General features: G+C 46.8%; 1 protein-coding gene across 23 annotated transcripts in view; it reads left to right on the top strand.

Moving 5' to 3' along the window:
- The window catches only part of GGACT (gamma-glutamylamine cyclotransferase), a 47,390-nt gene that overhangs the window by 23,245 nt on the left and 1,078 nt on the right, over positions 1-23,067 (top strand). For 6 of the 23 annotated variants that reach the window (XM_044779746.2, XM_070520114.1, XM_070520111.1 and 3 more), the window contains exon 2: positions 4,989-5,080. The exons of 5 other annotated variants lie outside the window; for them this stretch is intronic. Coding sequence is in view for 7 of the 18 variants with exons in the window: in XM_070520119.1 (XP_070376220.1) it covers positions 13,958-14,011 (54 nt within the window). In the remaining 11 variants the exon portion in view is untranslated. Of the gene's footprint in view, positions 1-4,988; positions 5,081-13,957; positions 14,012-20,429; positions 20,740-22,288; positions 22,541-23,067 lie in introns of those variants that run through there. 12 more of the 23 variants (XM_044779742.2, XM_070520119.1, XM_070520115.1 and 9 more) reach the window with 5 other exon arrangements.

The raw sequence follows: 23,067 nt of genomic DNA, 5'->3' as shown, positions 1-23,067 counted from the left end.
ATGTTCTATATATGTCTGTTAGGTCCATTTGGTCTAATATGTGGTTCATGTCCAATGTTTCCTTGTTGATTTTCTGCCTTCATGAGCTTTCTGTTGATGAAAGTGGGGCACTGAAGTCCCCTACTATTAATGAATTGCTATTTCTCCATTCAGATCTGTTAGTATTTGCTTAATATATTTTAGGTGCTCTGATATTGGGTGCCTATATATTTATTGTTATATCTTCTTGATGAATCAACCTCTTTATCATTAGATAGTGCCGTTCTTTGTCTCTTGTTACTGTTTTTGACTTAAAGTCTATTTTGTCTGATATAAATATAGCTACCCTTGTTCTCTTTTGGTTTCCACTTGCATGGAATTTTTTTTTCCTGTCCCTTCACTTTGAGCCTATGTGTGTCCTTAGAGCTAAGGAGAGTCTCTTGTAGTAGCATATAGTTGGGTCTTGTTTTTTTTTAATCCATTTAGCCATTCTGAGTCTTGTGACTGGAAAATTCAGTCCATATACATTTAGGGTGATTATTGATAGATAAGGATTTACTGATGTCCTTTTATTGTTTGCTGGCTGTTTTGTAGTTCCCTTATTCCTATCTTTTTCTTTTGCTGCCTTCCTTTATGAATTGTTGCTTTTCTGTTGTGGTATGCTCTGATTCTCTTCTCTCTGTATTTTGTGAATCTACTATAGATATTTGCTTTGTGGTTACCATGAGACTTACATTAAACATAGATGTAACAGTCTGTTTTACGCTGATAACGACTTCGATTGCATACAAAAACTACCCTTTTACTCCTCACCTTTTATGTTTCTCATGTCACAATTTACCTCTTTTCATATTGTTTATTCATTAATAAATTGTAGTAGCTATAGTTACTTTTAGTACTCTTCCCTTTAACCTTTATACTACAGTCAAGTGATTAACACATCACCTAATCTAGTATTACAGTATTAGAGTATTCTGAATTTGGTTGTGACCTTTACCACTGTGTTGTACATTTTCATGTTACTGGTTAGTATCCTTTCATTTCAGCTTGAAGAACTCACTTCAGCATTTCTTGTAAAGCATGTCTAGTGGTGATGAATTTTCTCTGCTTTTGTTTGTCTGGGAAAGTCTTCATTTTTCCTTCATTTCTGAAGGATGACTGCCGCATAGAATATCCTTGGTTGGCAGGGTTTTTTCTTTCAGCACTTTGACTATATCATCCCACTCTCTCCTGGGCTGTAAGGTTTCTGCTGAGAAAGCCACTGACAGCTTAATGGAGGATGCTTTGTAGTTACAGTCTCCTTTGCTGCTTTTAGGATTCACTCTTTGTCTTTGATTTTTGACAGTTTTATTATAATGTCTCAGAAAATATCATTTTGGATTGAAATAATGGAGTGATCTTTTAGCTTCATGACCTTGGATGTCCAAATCTCTTCTCAGGTTTGGGAAGTTCTCGGCCATTATTTCTTTAAGTAAGCTTTCTGCCCTGGTCTCCCTCCCTCCTTCTGGAGCTCCAATAATTTGTGTATTGGTTCTTTTCAAGATGTCCCATAATTCACCTAGGTTTTCTTCACTCTTTTTCATTCTTTTTTCTTTTTCTCCTCTGAATCAGTTATTTCAAAGTTCCTATCTTCTAACTGACAGATTCTTTCTTCTGTTTGATCTGTTCTACTATTGATGCTCTCTGTTGCATTTTTCATTTCATTCTTTGAATTCTTCAGCTCCAAAATTTGTTTGGTTCTTTTTTTTTTTTTATGATTTCTATCTCTTTGTTAAAGTTCTCATTTTGTTCATGTTTTGTTTTCCTGATTTCATTGAATTGCTTTTCTGTGTTTTCTTGTAGCTCATTGAGTTTCCTTAAAACAGCTGTTTTGAATTCTTTATTGGGTAATTCATAGATCTCCATGTCTTCGGGTTTGGTTACTGGGAGATTATTGTGGTCCTTTGATGATGTCATGTTTCCTTAATTTTTCATGTTCCTCAGGGTTTTGTGTTACTGTTTTCACATTTGAAGCAGCAGTCATCTCCTCCAGTCCTTACTAACTGCCTTCAGGAGGGAATACCTCCCATCAGTCCTGCTAGAGATTCTGAACTTGAGGAAGTTCTCTTCTCTTTCTAGGTTGCTGAGAATTTTTATCATGAATTTGTTAAATTTTGTCAAATACTTTTTCCACATCTATTGAGATAATCATAAGGCTTTTCTATTTTAATCTGTTTATATGTGATTCATTGATTGATTTTCAAATATAAAACTAACCTTACCTTCCTAAATGATGCATTCCTTGGTAATGATGTATTACCTCTTTTATATATTGCTGGATTTGATTTGCTAATGTTTGTTCAGGACTTCTGCATTTCTGTTCATAAGAGATATTGGCCTGTAGTTTTCTACGAATGTCTTTCTTTGGTTTTGTTATCAGGTAATATTGGCCTCATAAAAGGGTTTGAGAAGTGTTTTTTCTTCTCTTTTCTTGGAAAAGTTTATTTAATATTGGTATCATTTCTTCCTTACATGTTTGCTAGAATTCACCAATAAAACCATCTACCTCTATGCAAGGGTTTTAACTATGAGTAGAAGTTCATGAGTAGATACAGTGCTATTCAGGGTATCTGTTTTGTCTGTAATGAGCTTTGGTAGTTTGTGCCTTTCAAGGAATTATTCCATTTTATCAAAGTTGTAAAATTTATTGGTATAAAGTTGTTCACTGTACTCCCTTTTTATCTTTCTAATGTCTGTAATATATGTAGTGATGTTCCCTCTTTGATTTCTTACATTGCTAATTCATATTTTCTCTTCTTTTTTGGTGGGAGGAGGGAAGTCTGTAAAAGTAGAGAGAATGGTACAATGATCCCATATATCTGTCACCCAGATTCAATAATTATCAAGATTTTGCCACACAATCCCCCTTTTTTGATTTACTGAAGTATTTTAAAGTCTCAGACATATTACATGAACCCTAGGTAATTCCATATACATCTCTAAAAAGTAAGGATACTTTTTCTAGAACCATAATGTCATTATCTATACCTAAAAAAATGTTACGGTGATTCCTTGGTATCATCTTTTACCTAGATATACCTGTAAGATTTTTCTGATTCTCTCAGGAATTTCATTTTACAGTTGATAAGTTCAAATCAGAATGCAGACAAGGTCTGCACATTACCCAGGGCTGTTATGTACCTTAGGTCTCTCAATCTGGGGCAGATCACTCTCACTTTTTAAAAATTTCTCCCATAGAATGCCCCACATCCTGGGTTCGTCCATTTGCTTCCAGTTGGGATCTTTTGACTCTTTCTTCTGGGATGCTATGGAGTTTCTTCAGTTGGAGAAGGGCTGTATTATGACTTGGCGCCTTCTGTACCCCTGGGGAATCTACCTTAGCTCCCCTGCCCTGGGGAGCGTGGATGCAGCCACTTCCATTTCAAGGCCGGGGATATCTTGCTTCTCTGTCCAGCTCCGGCCAGGCCACGTCTGTGAAACCTTTGATCTCCTTCACCTCTGAACTCCACTAAATTGTGTGTGCATTTTACGAAAGTATAACACACATCAGAAAAGTGTGGAAATCGTACCGCTTCATGGATTTTCATAATAAGAACAGGCCAAGTAACCAGCCTGTAGATCAGGTATCTCACGTCCTTTCCAGTCATCGCTTTCCGCCCAGTGGTACCCACTATCCTGACATCCCGCAGCAGACTTAATGTGGTGGTTATTCGCTTTCATATAGATACAGTCACACCGTACACACTGTTTCTGTCTGCCATCTTTCACTCAGCATTGTTGGTGAGATTCATCCATGCCATTACATGTAGTTGTCCATGTGTTCTCATTGCTGCAGAGTTTTCCACAGTCTGCCATAGTTTATTAGCCCATTTTACTGTTGATGGACATTTGGGTAGCATCTACTCTTAGGCTATTACAAATGGTGCTGATCAGGATATTCTTATATGTGTCTTGGTGACCCTGTGTCCACGTTTCCATGGAGCATGTGCCTGGAGTGGAGTTGCTGGTCCCTGGTAGAGACAGACTCAGCTCTCACAGATACTACCAGTCTTCCATGGGGGTTGCACTACATAATTTTTATGAACACAAATCTTACCATGTCCCTTCCTGGGCTTACTTAATACCTCTTTATTAGCCCCATCACATAGAGCTGAAATCCAGAGTTCCTAGTGGCCTGGGCCCAGCCTCCCTCCTTTGCCTCCTCCCCAGCGCTCCTGGCCTCATGCTAATGTGCTGGCCCCCAGGTGTGCCCACCCTCTTCTCCCCTGACCATCCCTCAACCTGTGCCTGCCTATTTCTTGTTCTCCTCAAAGACTGCTGCCCAGGTAGTCCTCTCCTTCGGCATACATGATGCCCCGCTTCCCTGCATGTGTCTCACCGGCCTCCCCACAGTGTGTCTTAGAGGCATCTGTTAATGTGTCTGTCTCCCCAATTAGATCACAGCTCTCCAAGAACAAGGATTGTTGTCTTGTTTATCTTCACGTCGCTGGGACTTAGCATGATACCTGGCCCATAATGGTTGCTCAAAAAATACTGAATGGGTGAATGAATGAATTGCAAGAAGCCTAGACGTACTGAACACTGGGCAGGTGGTAGTAAGAGAAACTTGGTGGCTGGTGGATCCCTCCTTGCCTTGCAGAAACTTTAAATCTGGCTTTGGTCTTCAAAGTTGAAAAGAGCAGAGCTTCAAGCAGTGTCGTCCATCCTGCCCCCCCACCCCCACCCCCCACCACAGGAGTGACATCTGGAGAATAACTGTAATTTCATGTTGCTCAACAGTAATTTGCTGTGAAAACTAGCGAGAGCTTCAGTATTTTCTCCTCCCAAGAACCTCCTGTGTTTTCTCCTGGCTGACCACAACGTGCCTTGGAGGAAGGAGCATGGATTTTGGATTCAGCCTTGACTTTAAATCCAGGCCATTCCACTTAGTAGCTGTGCTGTTTTAGTTAAGTAACCTCAGAGCCTGGGTTTCCCGTGTGTGAAGTGGGACCGTAACACCTGCCTTGCAGGGCTGCTGGAGGAGTGGAGAGAAACTGTCAGTTCCCGGAGATCCACCCACGGCCCCGTCCAGCCGGTTTCCTTCCTCTCCTTGGGGAAACAGGTGAGATTAACAAACTGGGCTCCAGCCAGTTTCCACCGGACTCTGTAAGTGTCTTCCCGAAAGATCTGGGGGGCAGCTGGGCCCTCCCTGTGGGTGGAGGAGAGAGGGGTCAGCCGTATAGCCTGGCGGGAGAGCCGGCTGGAGGGCAGTGCCCTCGGGTGCAGGGAGGAGAGGGCTGGGCGGCCACAGAGCGTGCTCTTGCATCCGCAGGAAGACATCAGGCTGGAATCTCCTCCTTTCCTTCTTGGGTGCTAGCGCCTGGGGAGGAGTGTGCCCACCTGGGCCGTGTTGGTCTTGCCCCCTCCATGAACATGGACCAGCTCCCTGGAGAACTGTCTTTATTCCAAGATGGGGGCAGCAGGGGAGAGAGAAATTCCTTAACTCAAAAACAGTTGAAATCATTCTTCTATTAAAACAGTGCCAAGTTTGCATGAATTTTAAAGGATCCGCTTCTTTGGGGGACTGTGGCCTGGTGGGGTCCTCCCCTCCTCCCTGGGGAGAGAGGCTCTGGGGGCTGGAAAGGAGCTGGTTTCTCTAACCCATCTCCCTCCTCCTCCCAGCTGCCTCTGCGCCAGGTTCGTGCTACACAGCGGAGCCTAGGGGCCCTGGGCCTTGGGGCCCGTGCAAAGCACTGGCGAAGTGTTGCCCAGTTTCCTGGGGCTTCAACCAGGATTCGGTTAACCCTTAGATATTGGGTGGTCTGTGAAGCATGGCCCTCTGGGAAGGGGAGTTGCTTCTTTCCTCTTCTTGGAGAAACTGAGGTACCAGGCGAAGTGTGTTCACACCAGCCCAGGCCGGGAAGGAGGGAGCGGCCTCCTGCTGACCGTGGGCTGGCCCACGGCAGGTGAGGCCAGAGAAGAGAGAGACCTTAGTTTCTTGGCCTTGCTGTTTATATGTACAACATGTCTTTTTGTTTGTTTTTATATAAGAAAGTCATTTTGGGCAACAGAAATGGCAAAGTTCTTATAGACAAAAAGCAGTTGTTAAACACCTAACTCAAATGCTTGGGCCGTTTGATTCGGAAACTGGTTGAACAAACACAGCAGTAGCTTCCCCGAGTCCTTCCCTTTATCCTGATTGAAAGAACACCATAGACTTAAAAAAACACAAGTCCTGTAATGAAAAACAAAGCTTTTGTTCTGTTGTTTTTGAAGTTAGTTTGAAAAAATGTTTAAACTGAGCGTGGCAGCATCTGTTCTCTGATAACCACAAAGTGGCAACAGGGGATTTTTACATTTTAACTGGATTTTGCTCTCCCAGGAGTGGACTGTGTGTTGGCTTTTACGTGCTTTTTAAGAGCTAAGTATAGACCAAATTGTGCTTTTTAGTAATATTTAGGGTCCTGGGATCCACCCCCAAACTTGAGAGAGGCCAGTGTCGGGAGCCCTGAGGAAGAGTGGTGGTCCTGGCCTCTGTCACCGGTCCCCGCAGGAATGTAGCTTTTAAAGTGGGATTTTTGGGCAGGTGGGGAGGGGATAAATTGTATCAAAGAGTGGGATTCAATTAGTTTGGTGCATCCAGTTTCCTTCAAAGCTCAGTCACTACAACTCAACATATTTTTCTGGAAGTTTTGGACTCAAAGAATTCTGGCTGCTGTCAGTGGGCAGTGACCAGCTGTGTGTTTGGGACTCACAGGAATGTGAGTAAATGGGTCCACTTTGTGTAAAGTCTTTAGAAGCATGTTCAGTAACATGCCCTTAATTTCCTCCCCCTCCCCTGCTTGCTTGTAATTCAGGGTTTTAACTTATCTCAGCTGTTTTCATTGAACTTCAATTGGGGTAATTATAAAGGCACTGAAAGGATTTAAATGCTTTGGGCACAGGTAATCAAAAAACGCATCCGGCTTAATTTTGAGTTCTGTGGTTTTATCTTGAAAAAGGATTATTTCTTTTTAAAAATTGTTTAAAAATGGAGGGGTGTGTGTGCACGCATGTGTGTGTTGGGGTGATTCATTCTTTTGGAGCACAAGGGAGGCAGTTAACTTCCCTAGGTTTGTGTTGCTCCTGCCTACCTGACAACATAGCCACCATCTTTTCAGAGAATTTAAACTAGTTTTAGTGATGTTCTTAGCAAAAGGTAATTCTGAAGGGAAATCTTTTTTGCTACCAAAAGAATCAAGTCCTGAATTCCAGAGCCCACTGGAAGGGGAGTTTGGATTATTCCTGAGATCGTGCTCCTGGGCCGTCGGCCAGCAGGGTGGCCCTGGGCTGGGAGCTGGTTTGCACTAGACACACCAGCGTGTGGGGCCCTGTCTGGTGGTTTCTCAGGAATACTCAGGTTCCTTGTGTCGTGCAGGTGGTTCTGGGGCTCTCAAGTTTGACATCTTGCAGTTATCCTTGGTGGTCATCTTCCAGTCTTTTCCCTGATGAATTCATTCTGTCCTGTGTCATTGGGTGGAGGCCCCTCGTTGGCTCTCCTCTGGATCCTGGGCCCCGGGTAGCCCAGCCCAGGATGCCTGCATCTCTCTCCCCCTGCTCCGGCCTCGCCCACTTGGCTGGGCGAAAAAACACCTCTGAGGTCAGCAGTAGCTTGGCATTGGCCTTCGATCTCTTGCTCTCTGTCCAGTGCTCCTTCTGGGAGACTTGTTCCTCATATGCTATGAAATATTATGCTAAATAATATAATTATATATTATATAGATGTATAATAGAATTAGCTATATATTTTCTAGCCAGGGGCCTCACCTGCATCTGTAACTATTTTATTTATTCTCTTTTGGGTAGGTCTGACTTCAAAAATGATTACATAAGAATTGTTTAAATGGGTATATGTTCTCTTCCTTCTAGAATATTTTGTTAGCAAGCCACCTAGAAGGGAATGGCTTTGTGTGATATTTTGTAATTGTTCTTTTGTGCTTCTTCTAACTTAAATTTAAGTTGCATTCCTGAACTCCCCATTTCTCACCTAAGAAAGCAAAACAAAGAACCATTTTAAGTTAATATAGCCTTAAAATGTTTCTGAAAAAAACCCAAAAAACCTTTTAAATAGTACACTAATGGGTAGTCATTCCCTTTCCCTCCACTGCTTTCTGCCTGAGTTGTCACCAAGAAGACAAAAGGCCTTTGGGGGCATACAAGGTAGGCTGGGAGTTACCTGCCGTCATCCAGACCTGAGGGCCCTTCCTCTGCCCTGCACAGTGGCCACAGGCTGGGACCAGACACAGATTCTTGGCTCTGCCTCCTTGACCAGGGGGCTTGCTCCAGGCAGAATAAATATTTTGAGCAACTGCCAGCGTGTGAGTTAGGAGCTGCGCTCCCCTCTAAGCACGCTTGCAAAAACATTCTAAAAGGCCAATCGTTTGCTGCATTTCTTAGTAGCCAACTGTGGGAAGTCTGCTTGTCAGAGCCAGTGTGGATGGGCCTGGGTGGGTACTGACAGCTGGTGAGGCCCAAGTCTTAATCCCAGTCCCCCTCCCTCAGAGGCCACTGCGCCCTCCGTCACGCCTCCTGGGGCTGCTCCACCTTCCAGGAGCCCGTGTGGCAGTTATGGAGAAATCTGTCTAGTTTCATTGCATGTTGGGTTCTAGAACGGGACTGAGTTTAAGGGAGGCCACCACAAACATGTTTTTAGAAATACTTGGATGCTTGTGGAAATCCTAGATAAACCATAAGTTTTTGCTTTTGATTAGGGATTGTGAGGTATGCTGAACTCAGATAAGAATGGAAATTAGTCATCATAATTACAGTCTGAGCGGCCTACAAATTGTCTTCCTTCCATGATCTCATTTAATCTTTTTTTTTAAGATCAACTTTCTTTGAAGTATAATTTACACACAAGAAAATTCACACATTAGGTACACCTGTGGATGATTTTGACACATGTATATGGCCATGGACCTACCACCCCAATGAAGATAAGAACATTTCCGTCTTCCCAGAAAGTACGCCCTCCACGCCCACTGACCTGAGCTGGCCCTAGAGACAGTTTTACATGTTCTAGATGGCCTTTCATCGGTGCAGCTCTGGAACAGGAGCGTGGATGCCTACCACTGTCCTTGCTCCAGGGAGCCTGGGGGGCAGGGGAGGGAGAGGGTGACAGGCCCCAGGTCACAGTCAAAGGGTCCAGAGCAGTTTGCTTCTCCTGGAACTGCCCCTGTGACTGGGCATCTGAAGGAAATGGTGGCGGAGCTTCGGGACTGAATGTGATTCCTGTAGGTTTGCACCCAGAGCAGTATTTCCACCTGTGCATGCATTGAACTGTGCTGCATGATGTGGAAGATGTAAAATGAAGAGAAAGTTCGACCCCACCCTTGAGGAGCTTGTGGTTTCGAGAAACAGTTTAGAGAGAGTGATTCCAGGCAGGATACAGGGCAAAATGAAAATGCAGGGTCCCTTGTTCAGAAAGCAGGAAGAGTGCAGTTAAAGGTCCTAAAATATGAAGTTTTCTCCTTTCCTCTGTGGTCGCCCTCTCTTGACTTGCTGTGATGTTTTTTAGTTGCTTTTTTATTATTTGATATTATTTATTTTATTATTTGTTTTATTTAATTGTGTTATTTTACATTATACTAAATTCTCAGCGTTGAGTTTATCATTCCTCTTTATATTGTGCAATGTCAGTTTTAAGTTTAAATGCAAATAGAGGAGCATTTACTCATTTGTGGAATCACAGAAATGATATTTGGGCCGGCCCCGTGGCCGAGTGGTTAAGTTTGCGCTCCGCTTCAACAGCCCAGGGTTTCGCTGGTTCGGATCCTGGGCGCGGACATGGCACCACTCATCAGGCCACGTTGAGGCGGCATCCCACATGCCACAACTAGAAGGACCTGCAACTAAGATATACAACTATGTACCTGGGGGATTTGGGGAGATAAAGCAGAAAAAAAAAAAATTTCCTACGTGCATGCATACGTATTTTGTTTTTACTAGAACTGGAAACGCTGCTCAAAACTCTCTCAGCTGTGTTATTTCACTTCTTGACATGTGCACATTCTGCCGACACTGCCCAGCGTCATCTCCTGATGCTGGAGCAGAGACTGAGAGGACGAGGAACGCCGGTGCCCTGGGGTGGCCCTCGCCCTCTGTCTTCATCTTCAATGTATGTGGTTGGCTGATGCGGGGAAGTAGCCCAAGGAAGGAGGGGCAGGATAGAGTTTCTTGGTTGTTCATGTTTCTTAGAATCCACCGTCTTCTTCCTGCATTCAAAGCAAATTCTGTTTGGAATGGAAAGCGTGGCCTTTCCCAGCTGACCCAGCCAGAGATGTGATACGTTACCTTGTCCTCACTCCGAGACCCGCTGAATCCCACCTGTCGGGGGTCCACAGGGACTCTGTGCTCCTGGGACACTGAGAACGCTGGGTGCCAGTGGGGCTGCATGGATGTCCTCTGCTCACGGGTGTGCGCTAGTGTTTCATCAGACTGCACTTACACAAGGTCAGATAAGGTTACTAAGAATTTCAGGACCAGGGCCGCTTCTGAGTGCGGGTTCCCTGGGCAGACTGCACCAGTGTGTGCTTGGTGCTCAGTGAACGCCCGTGGGTGCTGTAGAGATGAGGATACAAATGGAGCCTCCTGTGGGGCGGTGGCCCAAGCCACTGGCCCCCTGGGTCCCTCTGCTGGCTGGATGTTGTTCCTGTTCTGCAGTTTCGGGGGGCAGAAGGCAGTGAGAGGAGCGCCCCACTCCAGAGCTGGGCAAGCCTTTGTGGGGCAGGAAGGAGGTGTGAAGGCAGACTCACCTGCTCTGCTGCCCTTAACGGCCACATAAGTCACCTCGTCTCAGTCTCTCCATCTGGAATGTGGGGAGAAGCTAGGGAGGGGAGGCTATCTCGTCATTTGAGCATTAACTCGAGAACGTGAGTGAAGCATTTCGAGTGGCTTTCAGTCCTGGGTGGCCAGCGTTTGTATCTTCCCCTCGGAGCCGCAGGTGGGCAGCGGGCAGAGCCCAGGCTCCTGAAGCCACAGCCTCAGGGCGCTGGGCTCTTTCTCCCTGGGGTCAGATCTGCTGTTTCTCCACTACCACCTGCCGCAGCACATGTTCTGGCTCTGGCGGGGGTCCAGGCCTCTCCTGAGCGTTCTGCTCCTTGTGCCTCATTCCAGAAGCCAGTGGAGGCTGCAGCCCCTCCTCTCCCAACCATGCCTGGTATTTGGGACCGTGGCCCTGCAGACCTGGCCAGTTCGCCATCCTGCCTCTTTCCGTAGAACCTTTCCTGACCCGGTGTTTGGGCTGGTCCTTTGCAGACTTTCAGAGCAGGCCTGGGAGTGTAGGGGGATGGTCACGTCTCCCTTGGTGCTCACTGTATATTTTAAAGACGGCAATACAATCGTCTTTAAAGTGGTGCGGCATTAAAAAAATCACTTTTGGGGCCAGCCTTGTGCCGTAATGGTTAAGTCTGGCACACTCTGCTTTGGCAGCCTGGGTTCACAGGTTTGGATTCCTGGCCCAGGCCTACACCACTTGTCAGCCATGCTGTGGTGGCATCCCACATATAAAGTCGAGGAAGATTGGCAACAAATGTTAGCTCAGGACTAATCTTCCTCAGCGAAAAAAAAAAAAAAGAAAGAAAAAGAAAAAAACCCATTTTTTTAAAATAAAATTTTTGGCATGGCCAAAGAGTAAAAACCCATGGAATGGCTGCCAAGGCAGAGTTCAGAGGACCTAGTGTGGCATCAGGGACCATGAAGCGCCTGTCTGTTTTCCCAGACCTATGAGGGTTCAGGGTTTGAAGGAGCGACTGTGAGTGGAGACCCTAACTTCTTGATTTCAAAGGCACCAATATTTCACCCGAGCTGCTCCGTTAACGTAAGAAAGGTGTTTTGCCCTAAACCTTTCCGGGGTATTCAGGGGGCTGGCAAGGGCTCGCCCCAGGCAGGAAGCCCTTGTCATTGCTATAAAGAAACGAGTAAGCAAGAGCATGAGAATCAGATCACCGGCAGGATGCGGCCAAGCCTCCCGGCCTGCTGCCTGCCAGCGCCCGACGGGAGAGTGACGTGACCCAGGGGCCTCGTGCTCGTAGGCCCAGCTCCAGTTTAAAGTTCAAGGCGTTTTGTTTTTTCACCTGTTTCCTACAGTTCTAAGAAACTTCTGAAGAGTTAATGTGTAACCCTATCAGACACTCAGGCACTTTCTCAAGGGGAAATAATGTTACAGTAGGAAGGGAGAGAAGTGGCTACTTGACTGAGATTCGAGAAGGTTTCTATGAAATAAGACTCCTCTCTAGAGCAGACGTGCACAACATCACATGTGCTTTTTACTAAGATTGGACCACACGTAGTAATGTCCGCCTCTGCTAACGGGTGTGCTGCCCAGGGTGGCTGCTGGGGGCCACGTAATGACTAACTGGGCCTCACTTGTGACATGGTGCCCTTCACGAATTTGGTGGCACCAGGGTTCTTCTGGAGCCGACTTTGACATGACATGTTGAACTGTGAAAGCTAATTTATACAGCAGATGGGAAGACAGAAGACGGAGCTGCGTGGCAGCTCTGGGGCGGGTGTTTCTGGTTCCAAAACAGCTCAGTGTCCAGCCAGCGGTGTGGGGCAGAGCCGGCTCCTCAGGGCCTTAATTGCGTGCGACCCAAATCCAGTCACTTCACCTGTCCTTTCTCACACAGTCTTAACTTGACAACGGACAATAAGCATTGTTAGTGGCTTAATGATTTATCACTCGGAGAACACAGACAGAAGTCATGACATACAGATTTTACTGACATTTCCTTGTAACATTAAATTTTAGTACAGTTTGAAAATGTTATGGAGACACCTTTTTTAAAAGGTTGTTTTCATGTTAGAAACTGGTGTCCATTTAAGTTGTTTTGCAGATTAGTTTAAGAAGAGTTAAATATTAGCTCTTTTCTTGCTTGGTTCACCTGGTATGTGTGTTTCTAAATATGGTCTAGGCATATGCACTAGTTCTAATTTGTAAACTAGCATAATAAATGCTTAAATTAAATCCCGCCTTTTACAAATTCTTACCACCAGGTGGCTAAGAAAAAAAATTAAGCAGGAAAAATCCAACAATTCTGAAGGACTTGTAATCACTTTCAATTTCTGCTTCAGCGATGAAATGTGAAACTGTGGATGGACTGTGTTTCAAGAAAGAAAACTGCTGAATAAGTGAGAGGCCTTTCCAGCAGCACCAGGCCAGAGGAACATTTCCATGAGTGTTTTTGTTTTCTTAAATATTGGCAATGTTAAACACACCAGATTTCGCTGAAGTAATAAAACTTTTCGAGACTCTCCCTGAGCCTGTTCCACCTCCTTGTGACCCCTGGATGTCCACATTATTCCGGCCAGTTGGGTTTGGGACAAGGGTTCAGCTCTTGGGCTTTTTGATTCCCAAATGGAGGGTGACCAAGTCCTGACCACAGCAGTGGCCTCCCACTCAGTCCTTTACATGTCGGTAACGTTGCTTACAGAGATGTTCCTTGAATTCATTTAGAATCGGCACCAAGACTCAAAAGTAAAATTTGCTAAATTGCATGTGAATACCTCACAGGTCTCTTTCATTGGTTCTGTATATTAATGGTAAGACACTATAGGGGAATTCCTGCATGGGGGATGGTGACATACAGGCAGGAAGACACTTTTAGACTTCTTTTCATGGAATCCATCGGTTAGAGTAAGGACGGCACCGCGTGGCAGAAGCCATGCCCCCGTCCCTCATGTTCCTGAGGCACCTTGAGTACGGCGGGATCTTGTTCCACGAATACAAAACCCACCATCTTGCCTCGCCAGTGCTTCGTGTGGCTGCTCAACTTCCGTGCATTCCAGTTTGCCCTTCAATTCTCTAATTTATTAATTTTGACAAGTAACCTCTTGGCTGTACACGGTTTTATTCACAATTCGTTTTTCTGATTCAAAGTGAGCAGGAGGACTTAATCCTCTAATGGGAATTAATTGCTTGTTTGAGTGCTTAACTCTGATCCTTTCTCAATCCCCACAGGCATGAGTTTCTTCCTGAAGGATCTGTGTTTGTTGTTCAAAACACAATCAGAAGGTAATGATGTTTTTCTTGTGAAAGGAGCCAGAATGCAGAATAATAATTTTCTTTGTTTATTACGGAAGACGTATTCTCAAACCAATATTATAAAGGATACAATTCAAGAGATAACATAGAGAAAATTATAATTTAGTCATTCTAGCAAGCTACATTATTTCCTAGAAAAGAAGTTTAATTTTTATTGCTAGTGTTTCTTTTATGGAAATAGGCCATCATCTTCTGCAGAAAACAGTTACGGAACTGATTTTCTCCAGAGTTGGAATTAACATCGTGCGACCTAACCACGATCATGTCTCTCTAATAGCACCTTCCCAGGTATTCTTCTTGTCTCTGAAAATCATTTAGGCCACAACCAACACTTGATATGGCTCGATTCCCTCTTCTATCTAGTAGGTAGAGTGTTCCTTTTTGTCTTATTTTTTTAAGGGGCTTTATTGAGAAGAATATAAGCTAGGAGGTGTTTTTATAGGATCTTGACAAGGAAGGAGTTGGGGTGGAGGACTTAGGAGGGAGCAGCATCAAGGGGAGGAGAGAGAATTAACATTCACTGGGTGCTGAGGCCTGGCACCCAGTCGGCAGTCAGCAGAGATTAGCTCTTAGGGAGATTGGATGAACCTCATTTTAAAAAGCAGGAATAGAAGCTCAGAGGGTTTTAATAACTTTCCCAAAGACCCACAGCTGCCAAGTGGTAGGGGTGAGAGTTCGATTCAGGCCTGTCATTGTGCCACAGTGCATTTCTTTACACTTATCATGCATTGTGTCCTTAAATGTCCAGCTACAGAATGCTGAGGCCGTCCTGCCTGATGATGTTCCCTGCAGGGGCTGGCCTGACCTGACCGTCAGTGTCCCAGAACAGGCCTACCTGGGAGGGTCTACTTCACAATAAAGCAGAGGTGGAGCCACTCCTAAAGGGCACTCTTTAGTTTGCTCTGGAAAAGCCCAAATGGCTCACCTAGAGGTGTTTCTATCCATTATTTATTAAACCAAGCTCTTGCATTTTATCCAAGACTCTGAACGTAACCCAGTGTCATGGAAGAAACTACATGGCAGGAAGGGGACGAGGTTAAAGACATAGTAACATATGAGCCTCAGAAGGTAGCATGCCCTTCTGCGGTGGCAGTGCCACCCTTCCTAGCCTGGCCCAGGGGCACCATGTGTTAGGAGGATACCAGTGTCTCCAGGCCTGAATGAATCACAGGCATACTCTGAGTTAGCCCTGGCTGCAGTTCTGAGAGGATCTGGCCAATGTAATAGACGTTTCACATGTTCTGTGGGCTGTGACCCTCACAGCAGCTCTTGGAAATCGGCTGAGAATGACAGACAAGGAACAAGAGTATAGGGAGACAAGGAACTCAAAGAGGAAAAACAAATTAAACCCAAAGCTGGCAGAAGGAAGAAAATGATAAAGATTAGAGCAGAGATGAACAATAGAGAAAATCAATGAAACCAGGAGTTGGTTCTTTGAAAATATCAACAAAGTTGACAGACTTTCAGCTAGATTAAGAAAAAAGAGAAGATAAAATAACTAAAATTGGAAATGAAAAGGGACATTACAACCCATTTTACAGAAATAAAAAGGATTATCAGAGAACACTATGAACAATTGTATGCCAACAAATTGGATAACCTAAATGAAATGGATGAATTCCTAGAAACACACAACCTACTAAGACTGAATCATGATGAAATAGAAAAGCTGAACAGACCTATAACCAATAAGTAGATTTGCTCAGTAATCAAAAACCTCCCAACAAAGAAAAGCCCAGAACCAGATGGCTTCACTGGTGAGTTCTACTGGCGGTGTCAAGAGAATCAGCACTGATCCTCCTCACATTCTTCCCGGAAGTTGAAGAGGAGGGAACACTTCCACACTCATTCAATGAGACCAGCACTACCCTGACACCAAAGCCAGACAAAGACACTATGAGAAAACTACAGACTCATATCCCTGATGAAGATCGATGCCAAAATCCTAAACAAAATACTAGCAAACAAAATTCAACAGCACATTGAAAGGATTATCTACTATGACCAAGTGGGATTTATTCCTGGAATGCAAGGATGGTTCAACATAGGAAAATCAGTCGGTGTAATACATAACATTAATAAATAGAATGAAGGGGAAAAAACCAGATGATCATCTCAATTGATACAGACAAAACATTTGACAAGATTCAACACCATTTAATGGTAAAAACACTGGAAACTACCTCAACATAATGGAAGCTATATATGAAAAGCCCCCTGCTAATGTCATACTCAGTGAAAGACAAAGCTTTTCCTCTAAGATCAGGAACAAGATAAGGATGTTTGCTTTCACCTCTTCCATTCAACATAGTACTAGAAGTCCTGCTTGGAACAATCAGGCAAGAAAAACTAGTAAAAGACATCCAGATTGGAAAGGCAGAAGTAAAATTTTCTCTGTTCACATGATCTTATATGTAGAAAACCCTAACATTTCCACAAGAAAATTGTTAGAACTAATAAATGAATTCAGCAAAGTTTCAGGATACAAAATCAGTGCACAAAAATCAGTTGCATTTCTGGGGCCAGCCCAATAGCCTAGCAGTTAAATTCACATGCTCTGCTTCTGCGGCCCAGGGTTCCCTGGTTTGGATTCCTGGTTTGGTTCCCTGGGTGAGGACCTATGTACCTGTTACCAAGCCATTCTGTGGCAGGTGTCCCACATATAAAAAGTAGAAGATGGACACGGATATTAGCTTAGGGCCAATCTTCCTCAAAAAAGAAAAACAGTTGCATTTCTATACATTAACAATAAACAATCTGAAAATTAAAACAATTCCACTTATAACATGAAAAAGAATAAAATACTTAGGAATAAACTTAATCAAGTAGGTGAAAGACTTCTACACTGAAAACTTCAAAACATTGCTGAAAGAAATTAAATAAATGGAGAGACACTTCCTGTTCATCGATTGGAAGACTTCATATCTTTAAGAGGTCACTGCTACCCAAAGCAATCTGCAGATTCAGTGCGGGTCTTATCAAAATTCTCAACAGCACTTTTTTGCAGAAATAGAAAAATCCATCTGGAAATTTATGGAATTTCAAGGGACCCCAAATAAACAAAGCAATCTTGAAAAGGAAGAACAAAACAAAACAAAACCAAAACAAAAAAAATAGACAATAACTAGTGCTGACAAGGATATGGAGAAATTGGGGCCCTTGTGCACTGTTAGTGGGAATGTAAAATGGTGCAGCCACTATAGGAAACAGTATAGAAGTTCCTCAAAAAAATTAAACATAGAATTACCATATGATCTAGCAATCCCTTTTCTGGGTATGTATCCAAAATAATTAAAAGCAGAGGCTTGAAGAGATAGCTGTACAGCAGCGTTTATGGCAGCATTATTCACAGTAGCCAAGCAGGGGAAGCAAGCCATTCACTGATTCAGTCCATTGATGGATGAACAAAATGTGGTATATGCATGTGATGGAATATTATTCAGCCTTAAATAATTTAGGAAGGAAATTCTAACATATGCTATAACACAGATGAATCTTGACATTATGCGAAGTGGAATAAGTTAGACACAAAAAGACAAATACTGTATAATTTCACTTACATGCAGTACCTCAAGTAGTCAGACTCATAGAGACAGAAAGTAGCCTGTGGTTGCCAGGGGGGAGCAAGACGGGGAATGGGCTGAGGGGTGGGTGGTTACTGCCAATAGGTACAGAATTCCAGTTTCACAAGATGAAGAGAGTTCTGGAGACGGATAGTGGTGATGGTTGCACAACAATGTGAACGTACTTAACACTACTGAACTGAAATGGTTAAGATGGTAAATTTCATGTTTTGTGTATTTTACCATAATTTCTTAAAATCCAAAATAAACAAGTGGGGAAAAAAGAGCATGATGGGGGCAGAGCCCTGTGCACCCTGTCGCTGCCACTGCTGAGCCTGTGTCCCAGGCTGTGCTTGATGGCTCGCCCCTTGGCCCTGGGGTCCGTCTGAAGAGCAGAGTCCTGAGGCTTTTGGAGTCCCCCACCTGGGTCCAGTTCCTGGTGCTGCCTCACGTGGGCTCTGCCTGGAGCCCTCATCGAGGCCACCTTGGTTTCTTCATCTGTTAAATGGCGATAACACCACCACAGAGTGTCGAGGATTCGAGAAGCTGAGGTGACACATGGCACTTAGTGCAGGGCCCAGGGCACTCAGGTGGTGCTCAGCAGAGGTGTGCACAGGCCCCCCCCAGAGGACCCAAAGCTGCTGCTGGGCGCCAATGCCCTGGAACCGGGTCATCGCTGGGATTTAGTCAGCCCCCTCAGGAACACCATCCTCCACGAGTCTCTCTGACCAGACTTCTTGCCCTCCTTCCTGGCTCCCTAAGCCGCTGTCACTCTTGGATGTAGGATTCCTTTCCTTGCTTTGCAGCTGAATCAGGAAAACAGCATCCTTCGCGGAGAGCCTGCTCTGAGCCGGCACCTGACGGCTGACTCCAGCGCTAGGCTTTTTCCAGTAGGATGGTTCTAACCTTCTTCCGTTTTGCAAGTCCTCACCCCTGGTGCCACCTCTCCCCATCCCGGACAGACGACATGTCCTCGTAGTTTAAGGAAAGGCCCGGCAGCCGTGCATGCAGGTCCCGCCGCCGCCCCTCCTGAGGCAGTCCCTGCATTGTGCCCGGGGTGCCGCTCCGTCCTCGCTCCACGTTTGAAGCCGCCTGTTGACGAGTCTGTCTCCCCGTGACCTTCCCAGAGGGCGGGGCGTGTCCCCTTCCTTGTGCATCCCCGCGCTCGGCGTGGGCCTCTGGCTGCGCAGCCCTCTGCTCCCCCTTCCGCTCTTCCCTGGCGGAGGCGAGTCCCCCAGCCCCTGCCTGGCTCCTTGAGCCACCGCCAGGCCTCTCTGGTGCCCACGACTGCTGCCTCACTGGCTTTCCCTTGGTGGCCAAACCATGTACTCGAGTCCACTGTACCTCAACAAACTCTTCTCACCAGCCCTCTAAGCAAGCAGCTCCTGAACCGCCGCTTCTGTTTCCCATCAAGCCTCTGGAGGGCCGAGGGGCCGAGGGCCCTGTGAAAGGGCTGGTGGTGCAGTGGGCGGCACCGCGGGAGAAGGTGCCGGGGAACACGCTCCTTTACGCCTCTTTCCTCCCTAAAGGTCACTCCTGACCGCAAAAGACAAGATGAGGGAGGGCAGCAAGGTTCTGGAAGATCGGAAACAGAAATGAATGGTAGTTGACGTAGCAGCCTGCAGAAACCTGGAACCTAAGCCCCTGCTTGGTGGGAAGCTCGCCCAGTGGTGCCGTGGGCCGCCGGGGCAACTCAGCTCCTGGGGTGCCGTAGAGGCAGAAAAGGGGGAGAGGGGGAAAGTCAGGACCCAGAGCAGAGACCCCCAGGCTCCTCTGCCAGCAGGGGCCACTAGGTACTGTCCAGGGAGGCCTAGCCTGGGGCCTACCTGAGCGTGGCTGAGGGGTACCCTGAAAACGGGGTTGGGAGAAGGCTGCACACCTGCAGCCCCCAATCCTGTCCCCAGAGCCCCACGACGAGGCCTTGCTGACCGTCGGGCCCCCTCCCCTCACTCGAGCTTCAGTTTCCTATATGGCATCTCACTTTTCAACATGGAAGACCAGCCAGGAGGCCCGACGTGTGAAGGAAACCTCTTAAAGAAACATGCCAAAACAGAGAAAAGGGCAATTGAGGAGAAAGAGAGGCAGTGCAGGGAAGATGAAAACTTAAAGGAAACCCAAAGCCATGACAATATCCCCCCGAAGATGAGAGATGGTCTTGTGCCATGAAAGGACAGGATGCTAACAAAATGAGAGAACAAGAAAAAGATCTTGGGAATAAGTGTGATGGCAAAAATTTTTTAAAAATTAATAGAATTGGAAGATAAAGTAGAATATAAAGGAAAATACCTGGAAAAAAGGAGAAAAAAAATTGGAAGATTAATCCAGGAAATGCAACATCTTGAGTATTAGGAAATCCAGAAAACAAAGAAGAAGTAAGGAGAAGGAAGAAATTCCCCATGATCCAAGACAATGAGTTTCCAAATGGAAATTGCTGGCATAGCACATGAAAAAAACCGACGTGAAAGTACATCATCACAGACTCTCAGAATCCAAGGATGAAAGGGAAGACCTTAAGAGCCTCCGGAGAGAAAAGCTAGAGACCTGTACAAGGATTGTGGGTCCCAGTGGAACCCGACTGCTCAGCAAGAACTTCTGGAATTAGAAAACCAAGAAGAAATGCCTTTAGAGTTCTGAAGGGAATTATTTCTAGAATATTCTGTATTGTTAATCCAGGGCGGAAAAGAATAAGCTTCAGTAAAGCGAGGGAGTCAACCAAGAAGGGGCCATGGGACCCAGGGACCCCTGGGCTCTGGCACAGGATGAGGCTCAGGGAAGTGGGAGGGGACGTCCCGGATGGCAGCCGTCCCGAGGCCCCAGGCTGGAGCAGGATGGGCCCCGGGAGCGATGGCTCCAGGGAAAAACAGAACCCATGATGGTCAAGGCCAAGGATTCCTACAGCGCTTGCAAAAAATGTGAGGGCCATCACTGTCAGAGAAACTTGAGCAAAGAGCAAGAAAAAAAGTGAAGTAATTTTTAATTCCAAGAAAAACAAAAAGTCGTCCAAGAAAGGAAATTAATCATAGTACACTATGTGCCTTATCTGGGAACAGCGTTACTGAGTTCTAATGCTGAACTGAATATGGATTGACCAGAAATCGTGAGATGAGTCTGCTGGAGGAACGTGGGGCCGAGAGTGTGAGTTGTTTGGGGCGCGTGGGTGGGAGCCGCCGTGGGGCTTCAGGAGCGATAGGAAGCGCAGCGAACATTTAAAGCAGGTCTCCAGCGCTGCAGCACCGGCTGGTGGGAATTCAGGCAGCCATCGCAGTGGTCCTCCAGGCAGGGTGCTGTTATTACTCTTATAGTTGAGGAAGCCGAGGCACAGAGAGGTTAAGTGGTTTGCCTAAAGTCACACCGTTAATAAGTGTCTAGCCAGGATTTCAACCCAGGCAAATTGGTTCTAAAGTCTGCTTTAAACCACTATGCTCACCTGCTTAGGGTAAGAAGGCAAACAATTTAAAACATGAAGCAATAGCAGAATAAGTAACCAAGAATATGGAGATAAAGACCAAATGCAACAGTTAAAAGGCTGAAAGTGTCGCCTCAAGGGAGTGGCAAGGGGTAGGAATTTCGTTTTTCTTGTAAGATTATTCGACTTTTTCCTCAGGGACACGTGTTACTTCGAAAATGTGATCAAAGGGGGGAAATGCCCGGGCGCAGGGAGGAGGAGAGCGGGGCTCCACCCTGAGACCCGGCGGCTGGCCCACGGTTCCCGAGCTCCCTTCCAGCCCTCCCCGTGTGGCCGTGAGCAATACACGCACCGTCCAGAGCAGCCCGGGGGCGGGCAGGGCCGGGGACAGGCTGGGGGGAACAGAGCAGCGGGCCCGTTAGGGGACAGACCTCGGGCAAGCGAGGGTGGCAGAGGGGAGGCGGGTGAGCAGTCTGGCCCCTGGAGGACCTGGAGGCGGTGCTGACAGAAGGTGCTGGAAGACAGGATGCGAGTGTGGGAGAGCCGTTGGGTGGCTCCTTCTCAGCGCTGCTCTCCAGGCTGCCACGCAGCCTGTCCAACCCACTGCCATCCTCTGGGCCCTGGGCTTCCTGGAGACGCTCCCTGCGTCCCTGTCACTGTGAGCAGGCTCCAGGCGCGTCCTGACGCCCTCTCGGGTTCCCCCCGCGCCAGCAGCAGTCCTGCGCGTCACTGCAGGGCCTGCGGCTCCTCTTCCGGTTCCGCTTCCCTCCGCGCCTGCCCTTCCAGGCTCTTCCAGATCCCTGTCCCGACCGAGGCGCGCCGCCCCCTCCGGCCCCGCACTCTCATCTGACCTTCCCCTGTTGTGAGAGTCCCCGGAACTAGAGCTCCCGTCATTCCCGGTCCTGCTCGGGTCCAGCTGTCACGTGCTCAGAGTGCGTGTGCCCAGCCAGCCTTGCGTTCCCCCACGGCCAGGCCTCTCCGAGTGCCATTTGCCCGAAACCCATGGGAGTCTCGACGTTGCACAGAGCGGTGCCCGAGACCCGGGCCGCGGGGGACGCAGGGGGACGAGCTGTGTTGGGCCGTGGGGGCCGCCCGCCACCCCGAGGCCCTGAAAAGGGGCTCAAGGGCGAGACCCCAGAGCGGCCGCGGGTTGCTGAGAAGAGAGTGGAAGTCCTGCGAGTTGTGTGACTTCCTCAAGGGCCACTTGGCCACGCGCTTTGGGGCAGCGCTCTCTGGGCACACCCCGGTGTCCAGGGGGCGTCGCTTCCGCGCGTTCCTGGCCGGTCGTGCGCTGCCGCTGGCAGGTGGGCGCGCCGGTCCTTTGCCGGGGGTCTCGCGGCGGTGGGGACGGAGCAGCGACACGCCGGGCGCGAGCAGGGCCACCCCCGTTTAACTTTCATTCCCTTTTTTGTCTGAGTCACTCTTACACAAATCACTTTTGTGGATTATGTAACAATCTGTGGCCGGGACCCAGGCGAGTGGTAAATATTTACCTTCACATCGGAGCCAAGGTCGCCGCGCTGAGTCACGGTGAGTCACAGGGAAGCGGCATTACCCTCCAGGACCTTGAAAAAGGACACCGAAAGGTGCGACTGTTCAAGTCTGGCTGGGTAATACTGCCAGGACCAGAATGTCAATTTACTGAGTTCTCTCTTGTAGCCGATTACAGGTGACTATTTCACACACACACACACACACACACACACACACACACACACACAGTGTGTATAGAGAGAGACATACTTGCTTGTCATTATTTCTCTTTCCTATAACATTTATTGTGTAATTTTTCAAGTCCCTTTAAAAAAAAGGTTGAAAACTAACTGCTCTAAAAAACAGCAGTTCTGCAGGGCTCGATCCCAGGACAGGCTGTCTCCATCTGATAAGTTCTTAAAATGAGTGCCTTCTCCCAGAATATTGACTATCCAGTCTGGGCGGGTGGTGTTCCCTGGAGCCTCAGAGCCCAGCAGGCGGTCAGGAGTGGTGGGCTCTGGGTGGCACTGGGCGTTGGGAGCAGCTGCTCACCCACGCAGCCTGAACCGTGTACCCTCTGGTCC

Source organism: Equus asinus, chromosome 11 (assembly GCF_041296235.1).
Source record: "Equus asinus isolate D_3611 breed Donkey chromosome 11, EquAss-T2T_v2, whole genome shotgun sequence".
Taxonomy (NCBI): domain Eukaryota; kingdom Metazoa; phylum Chordata; class Mammalia; order Perissodactyla; family Equidae; genus Equus; species Equus asinus.
The sequence above is the reverse complement of the archived record's forward strand: the minus strand, read 5'-3'. Positions and strand labels throughout refer to the sequence as shown.